Source organism: Nipponia nippon, unplaced genomic scaffold (genome assembly GCF_047370975.1).
Source record: "Nipponia nippon isolate SJK-2023a ecotype South Korea unplaced genomic scaffold, ASM4737097v1 scaffold_2, whole genome shotgun sequence".
In the NCBI taxonomy this organism is placed as follows: domain Eukaryota; kingdom Metazoa; phylum Chordata; class Aves; order Pelecaniformes; family Threskiornithidae; genus Nipponia; species Nipponia nippon.
In genome coordinates this window covers 93,301,238-93,309,397 of record NW_028262336.1, presented here as the reverse complement: position 1 = coordinate 93,309,397, position 8,160 = coordinate 93,301,238, and the positions used below count along the sequence as shown (strand labels likewise).

The 8,160-nt window shown below is 47.8% G+C and overlaps 1 protein-coding gene across 1 annotated transcript; it reads right to left on the bottom strand.

Moving 5' to 3' along the window:
• Positions 1-296: 296 nt before the first annotated feature.
• Positions 297-5,666, bottom strand: PCDH20 (protocadherin 20). Its single transcript, XM_087757613.1, has 2 exons — positions 5,559-5,666; positions 297-4,398 (listed from the first exon to the last, which is right to left on the bottom strand). Exons 1-2 carry the CDS (start codon positions 5,607-5,609, stop codon positions 1,702-1,704), a joined length of 2,748 nt encoding a protein of 915 aa, XP_087613739.1. The 5' UTR covers positions 5,610-5,666; the 3' UTR covers positions 297-1,701.
• Between the last annotated feature and the right edge of the window lie 2,494 nt (positions 5,667-8,160).

The following is an 8,160-nucleotide window of genomic DNA, read 5'->3' as shown; positions in this document are numbered from 1 at the left end:
GCCGGTCACAGAGGGAAAAATCAAAAACTGCCTCAAATTGCATTCCCTACTTTTAAAACAGGTTATCAGCTGCTGCCCCACTTACATCAGCTGAAATACAATTGTCTTTGCCAGTAATTTCAAGAAGTACAGCATAAACTCTCATTTATGATTTTGAAGTGTATTAATTTTGGGAAGTATTATGATATGTCAGACAAGACAGCCAGCACCCAAGCATTTGTGAAATATGCATTTCTTGTAACTAAAATAGTATTTAGTTTTATAATTAAAATTCTAGGAGAGAGAGAGAGAATAAGTTATTATGAAAATATATAGCTTTAATTTGCAGACATATAAACACTTTTGGTACATTACAGACATATGATGCCAGAAATCAAAATAATCAGTTTTAAGCATAACACTAATTTATCTTGTTCACACAGAGAAATTTGATGTAATCATCATACAAAAGATAGTTCTCAGCTCTTAAAATGAAGTGAAAGTGATACATCACTGATAAACCTGCTGCTTTGTTGCAGAGGATACAGCAAAGAATAAATTATCAAGAAAATATGCCACCAGTCTTACAAGTTAGATTTTGGATCCAATCCAAAATCAAAGCCAATGAAAAGGAGCCAGGAATGGTCGCCAAAAGTCAGAAACAAGATCTTTCACATAAAGTACCAATCCAGAAAGGAGCAACGGTCAGAATAAACTAAGTCCTATAATTCCTTAGAATATGAAGCGATTTTTGTTTTCATCTGGCAGATCAGATTCAGAAGTATCACATGAAAAATCTATTACACAACCAAAGGGATGGAGTACTACTGACAGATTGCTCAAAGTACAAAAAATATCACCACTTCCGTGACAACTAAAGATTTAGCCATTCCCTTGCTTCCTTGCATCTGGCATGTTTATGAGGATGAGCATGGAGTTCTGCCATTATTTGCTGTAGGAAATATTAAATACAATTTTCCATAAAAATAACCAGCAGATTGCTAGAGCAAATGATAATGTGGGTGAAATCTGGAGTAAATGAAAGATGATATGTCACAGCAGTTCAGATTCTCATTACAATATCTTGCATTCTTGCTCAACAGGAATTGCACTTCTTGTTAATGCCTTTTCTATCCTACTGTATAAGCTTTACTTGTGAGGTAATAAACATTCTGGTTTTTCTTTTTTTATTATTATTACTAGTGCATTGTAATGTCTTTATTCTTTTAATTATACATACATCGGGACAGACATTTCTTTTTTTTTTTGTGGTTAAATGTCTGTATGCCAATGTGTATTTTATATTAAAACCAATATATTTAAAATATACTCTGTGTTTATCTCATGGACAGTACCTCGAACAGTTCCCTGCTCCGGAGCATCCGATGCCCTCTTGTGGTTAAAAAGACTTTTAAAACTTGAGTTTAAAGAATCGTCTTACCTTCCTCTTTTTTATGATCACTGATCTTACTGATTTATGAAAGCTGCAAATGATGTCCATGTTTTTATAGACAGGGTGCCAGCTGTTAGTACTAAGGTTTCATAAAAAAGCTGTACACTGAATTTCAATGTAAAAAACTGTAAACAGCTATTTACAATTATAATATTATTAAGTTATAAATTAGTGGTCCTTCATTGCAACCTCTGTCTATACAACCCACAGCTACGTGTTTCAGAGCTGTCCAAGGTTTTTCAGATGTTGGATTTATCCACAAAGAAACGTCAAATGTTAGAAATCTCCATCGGTTTCTTCTCCAACATGTGCAGGTTAATTCTTCCATTTAATGGGATTTGTACTTCCAAGTTTTCATCTGCTCTGTGCTGCTTTTTTCCTTTTCTTAGACAGATGTAAATGCCCATCCCTGTTACTAAAGCGATTGAACCCAAGCTTATTATTGACAGAGCTACCAAGGTAGGCATGCAGGATGCTGACTCCATTTTTTTATGTGTAGGCTCTATGGATATTTGCGGCTGCTTTTCTTCTATACTGATATCAGGCTCCTTTCTTAACAAACTTTCAATGTAGCTCTCATTGCTAACAGTGTCATTGACGAAAAGGTTCACCATGACGGTGGAATGGAGAGGTTCTGGATAGCCATGATCACTAACTTTTACAAGCAGCCGGTAGAGGCCATAGTCATTTTGCATCAGTGACTCTTCCAAGGTGATATTACCAGTTTTAGGGTCAATCCTAAATGACTCCGGTCGAGGGCCTCTTCTTCCTATGATGCTGTAAGCTATGACTGCATTCATGCCAGTGTCCTTATCGACAGCATAGACCTCAGTGATGGGAGAGCCAGGAAGGGTAGAAGGAAGGACCAACAAATAAGACATGTTAGATTGAGGAAACAAGACCAAAGGGGGGTTGTCATTTATGTCCAGAAGAAGGATAGTTATTTTTGCAGTAGACGAGAGGGCAGGATCACCACCATCAACTGCTTCGATCCACAGAACATAGGAGCTTTGCTGCTCCCTGTCCAGTGAGACTTTAGCTCTCAAAACTCCTTTGCCAGTATCTATGACAAAAATATCACTTCCATTCAGAACTGAAAGGGCAACCCATCCGTTTTGCCCTGCATCAGCATCTGTGACACTTATAACTCCAATTTCACCAAAACCTGGAAAGTTTTCTGGCACGAAAAAGCTAAAATCCTTATTGATAAATCTTGGACTATTATCATTTTTATCCAATACAGTGATGGTGACAGTTGCTATTGATTCTCTTGGAGGGAACCCAGAATCTACTGCTTTGACAGTATATCTGTATTTCTCTTTTTCTTCTCTGTCCAGTTGGGTGGAAACTGTAAGAACTCCTGTGGTTTTATCTAAAGAAAAATAGGAAGGGGCATCAGGCCCTAAAAAATAGGACACTTGCCCTCTTTCTCCGCTGTCAGCATCTGTAGCATGCAGTTTGGTCAAGAAAGCATTGGGAACATTGTTCTCCTCAATGGATAATTCTATCAGCTGTTGAGAGAAAACTGGCGAGTTGTCGTTGTCATCCAGAACCTGTACTTTGATTATTTTGTTGACGTGAAATCCTTCTGAGTTCCACGCAACTACAGAGATTTCATACAGCTGCTGTGTCTCATAGTCCAAAGGCTTTGTGGTCTCTAACAGGTATTCATTATTGTATGGCTTGTATGGTGAAAGTCTGAAAGGCCCATCACCATCCAAATAGCAATTGACTTTATATTTTTCATCAGGGTCTTTGATGGTAAAAAATGCTATTGGTGTGTTGACAGGCTCCAGTTCCTTTAAGTACACCACACCTTCTGCTTCATTAGCTATGAAACGAGGGACAACTTCAGGCGGCCTCGTCATGACTTTGATGATGGTCACTAGCACTGTGATCACGGCAGGGATACAACCAGGACCGTTGCCCAGTATGATCAGCCTGTGGAGCCTTGGAGTGTCCCCATCAACTTTACTGGAGAGCGTGATGGTTCCTGTGCTTTCATCCAGATGGAACAAGTCTCTGGATGGCTGGGAGACCTTCTGGCTGTAGGAGTAGGTGATCTGGGCATTGGATCCAAGGTCCCTATCTACTGCGTGGACAGTGGCCACATGTGTCCCTAGACTGGAGTTCCCATAAAGAGTGACGTTGAGCTGCGAGTCGCTGAACTGGGGGCAGTTGTCATTTATGTCACTGATACCAATAGTGAGGGTGGCACTGCCCACAAGCGGAGGAGTCCCCCCATCCTCAGCAATGATGACTGTGACATACTCCTCCCGTGTCTCCCTGTCCAGAGGCCCCATGACAATCAAGTAGGGAGTCCTCTCCCCGCTCTCATTTTCCTCCACATCAAGGGTGAAGACACCGTAGTTATCTCGCAGGCGGTAGGTCTGGACACCGTTGGTACCCACATCGGGGTCAAGGGCGGGGTGCTCGATAGCCAGGCGGGTGTTCACAGGTGCATTCTCGGGCACCGAGAGGCGGATGTGGGGCACAGGGAAGCGGGGTGCATTGTCGTTGACATCCCGGATAGCAATTTTTACCTTCACCAGGCGGAAGTACTCCTGTGGCAGCACCAGCACATCCAGCAGCAGCAGGCATGACTCGGATGAGGGGAAGGAGGAGGAGACAACAGCTGCTTCCCCAAAGACAGTGGCCCCACTGCTCTCCACGCACAGAGCTTCCCGGTCGATCTCCACGGCTGAGGTGAGCAGCTCTCCGGAGCGGTTGTCCAGCTGCACATACTGTCCTCCCATGCCACGGGAGGCCAGGGTGAAGGAGAGCGGGGGCTGGGGGGCCGCAGGGCGCTGCCCACCAGCCGTCGGCAGCCGCAGGTCACGGGCCAGGCTGCCGATGAGCACTCCGGCGGGCAGCCCCTCGTTGAGGCTGTAGAAGAGCTCGGTGGCACGGCTGTAACTGGCAAAGCAGTTGAAAGGTCCAACGAAGAGCAGGAAGAGGAGCAAGTGCTGGGGAGAGACAGACACAGGGGTGTGGGGAGGCAGTGGTGTTAGAGAAGGAGGGGAGGCAGGAGGCAGCCCCCCCCTGCCCACTGCCACTTCGAGCAGGGAGTGCGGCATCTGCAACATGAAGCCACCCTCCCTCTCCCCCTATCTTCTCCCCCCAGTACAGCAGTGAATTCCAGGGCATCGCCATCTGTACCCTCCAGGCAACACCAGCTGCATTCCCCACAGCAAATAAGCACTGACAGGGATGGCCCGGAGGCACCCTGCCTCCCTCCAACACCAGCAGCACTTGTGCCCCGACGTGCCATCTTCCCTCTTCTCCTCCCCCCTGCCTCAAGCTCACCCTCCTTTCCACCAGCGGCACCCACCCTCCTACCCGCAAGCACACCCCAAGCCGGGGCATCCCCCTGCACACCCCGAAGCATTTGCTTGCCCCCTTCCCTTTCCACAGCAGCCGTGTGAAACACGTCCCCCCTCCCCCGCCCCGTCTCTCCCCCATCCCAAAGCCTCTTCCTCCCGCACGCCCACGGGCCCTGCGGTGCAGCGGGGACGCGGCCCGCACCGCGCAGCCTGCGCGGGTCCCGGCGGAGCCCCGCACCGCCGCCGCGCTCCGGGCGCCGCAGCCCGCGCGGGTCCCCGCCCCCCGCGGCCCCAGCCCCGCCACCGCGGACCCCCGGCCGCCCCCACGCCGCCCCGCCGGGGTCCCCCTCTGGCTGCCGGCTTAAAATACGAGTCGAAGAGAGGAGCCGCGGAGAGGCTGCGCGAAGGAAGTTGCCGGCGTCGGCAAGCGCGTCCCCGGACCGCGGCGTGCGGAAACGGGCTCCCCGAAAGTAACTTCGCGCATCGTCTCCACGGGGGATTTTTCCTTCTTCTCCCCTTTTTAACCACCCGTTTCCCTTTTTCGCGGCTCTCCGCTACAACCCGCGTCGGCAGCAGCAACAAAAAAACTTTTCAGGGCTGCTCTGATCTCTGGAAATCGGAGCCGAGGGAAAAAACCAAAAAACAACCAACCAACAAACATATATATACGTATATGTATATATATGGTTTGGTTTTGGTTTGTTTTTTCTGCCGATATTGCTGCTGCGTGCGAAGTCGGGCCCGGGGGGGGGGGGGGGGGGGGCAGGACGCGACGCCTCCCCTCCCGCCGCCCCGGCCCTCACCTGCAGGCTGCCGCGGGCGGTGCTGCTGCCGCGACTGCCCGGGGGCCCCATGCCCGACCGCCGCTGCTGCCGCCGCCGGCTGCGCCCCGGCAGCCCGCCCGCTCCGCCGCCCGCCCGCCGCCTCTCCTCCCCGCGGCTGCCCATTCCCCCGCCGCCGCCGCCGCCGCCGCCGCGCTGGGCTGGGCTATGCCCAGGACACTCCCCCTCCGCTCGGGAGGGCGCCGCCGCCGCCGCCGCCGCCGCGGGGAGGGGAGGGGAGGGGAGGGGAGGGGAGGGGAGGGGAGGGGAGGGGAGGGGAGGGGAGGAGAGGGGGGGACCAGCCGATGGTCACGGGCACGGCAAGGAGGGCGGCGGGGCGCTGGGCGGCCGTAGCGCCGCAGGCGGGCGGGCGGGCAAGGCGCTCTGCTGAGCGCAGTGGCGCGTCCGCATCGGAGCGGGGTGTGCGTGTGTGTGCGCGTCTGTGTGCGTGTGTGTGCGTGTGCGCGCGTGTGCGCGGGCGGGCGGGAAGCGCTAGGACCGGGGGAAGAAGATCATTCCCGTCTGGAAACTAAGGTAGAAAAAAAATAATTAAAAAAACAAACAAAAACAACAACAAAAAAGATCGTCTTGCCCTTCTTCCGTGGAAAGATGTTGTGGTGTGGGTGGCAGCGGGAGCGTTGCCGGGCCCTGCTGGGTAGTGAGCGGCTTGTGTCGGCGCGAAATGAAAGTAATGTTTTGAGGAGTTCACAAGTGTTTGGCTGGTGGAAGGTGCACGTCCTGCCAAATTAGAGCAGCAACTGCAATCTCCTGCTGGCTAGGAACCCGGAGGTCCCCTGTGGCAGAAAACTAGGCGCTCTCATTTTACAGTCTTCAGTCACTGCTGGCTAGACTGTAAGACTGCCATAGAACTAGACATGAAATTTTCAATGCTCGGGAAACTTCAGATAGTGCAAGACCAATTACACGTTTCCCTAACATCTGGGACTATCAAAAGGATAGCTAACCTGCCCTGTGTTCCTTACACTGGCTCTCTGCAAGATCTCAAATGGAATTTGAGATGTCGGTCTTTAGCCTTAAAGTGTTCAATGGTCTGGATCCAGGCTATTGCTGAGAGTTCAAGTATTGGGACTCTCGTAGGCAGTTGCATTTGTCAAGCACAGTGGAGCTCCCCTTCACAAAGGTAAGGTTTGTACAAGAGATTGAACTTTCTAAATCACACGGTCTCAAGACCACTTTGAATGTCTCCACGCTCCGTGGCAAGCACAGCATGCAGGCATTTGATCTCAGGTTAGGTACTAAAAATATGTATGACAGAAAAAATTTTGCCTTCAGTCAAAACAAAAAATACACTTCCCTTTTCCTTCTACAGGTCCTTGAGACAAGCTCCACCTCCAATCCTAAATGGAGAAACAAAAAAAAAAAAGTAATTAGAATCCCAATCCAAAAAACAGCCTTATGCCCAAGTCTTCTGTAATATTGCATCTTTCAAAAGCAAACCATAAGTGAAAAATACAGAACATACTGTTTAGTAACTCTTGGGATGTTCTTGGATGTTGTGAGGATGAGGGCAGCGGCACAAGCTGAATAGAATAGAATAGAATAGAATAGAATAGAATAGAATAGAATAGAATAGAATAGAATAGAATGGAACAGGACAGAACAGAAAAAAAATTCCAGCACTGACTTCCTCCAGGGCTGTAAACAAATCACATTAATTCCTTTGTCTCATATCCTCCATCCTTGAAATATAAATAGTGCAATACTGTTTGTCTGAATTAGGGCTTTACCCCGTTCTCGCTAAAATCAGTGGCAGCAGAATCAGGCTCTTTTATTCAGTGACTCTCTTTGAAACATACTGCCATTTTAATATCCATGTCATCCCCAAAATGACATTAGCACCACAATAATCATATGTGACTTAAACAGTAGAGCATTAGGGTACTAACAAAAGGACTGGCTATATTTATTATTCACTAATCTCTAGGGTTTTGAAATCACTCGGTATGTACTGCCCTTATAAATTGTTTATATCTTTACCATTCAATTCTAGCACAAATAGAGCAGGCAGCACAGTATATACAGTTCAGAGCAAATATGTATAATTTAAGAGACAAATCAAGCTACCCAAGTCCTTTACTGAATTCTCATCCATGTGCACTGTTCTGCAGATCGCTCAGTGTGAAATGTGCCCATAAACTCGATACTGTTTAAGTTAGTTGAGCTGGACATGACAGATGCTTTTAGTTGACTCACATCTGCTATGATTTTATTCATTTCAACAGAGAAATATTGACTCATTTGGATTTCAGTCAGATTTTGACACTGATTTATGTGGAGTTCGAATTTCGTAGACTGATTATAATCTTAGTTCTAGTGAATCAGTAGTCTTCTTGCGCATGAACCTGAAGTCCCTATAAAATTTTGTCTTCGACTTTTTTTTTCCCCTGATGTCTCAGTTTATCTCCCTTTCCTCTTATCCTCTTGAAATTACTGACCTGTTACTATACCATTCTTCTTAACCATCACAGTACCTGCATTTCCCTGAAGCCTCTGATAGGGTAAGCGATGCCTCTACTATTGCAGTATTCAGGTTTTCATTACACCTGATGCATTTTATTGTATT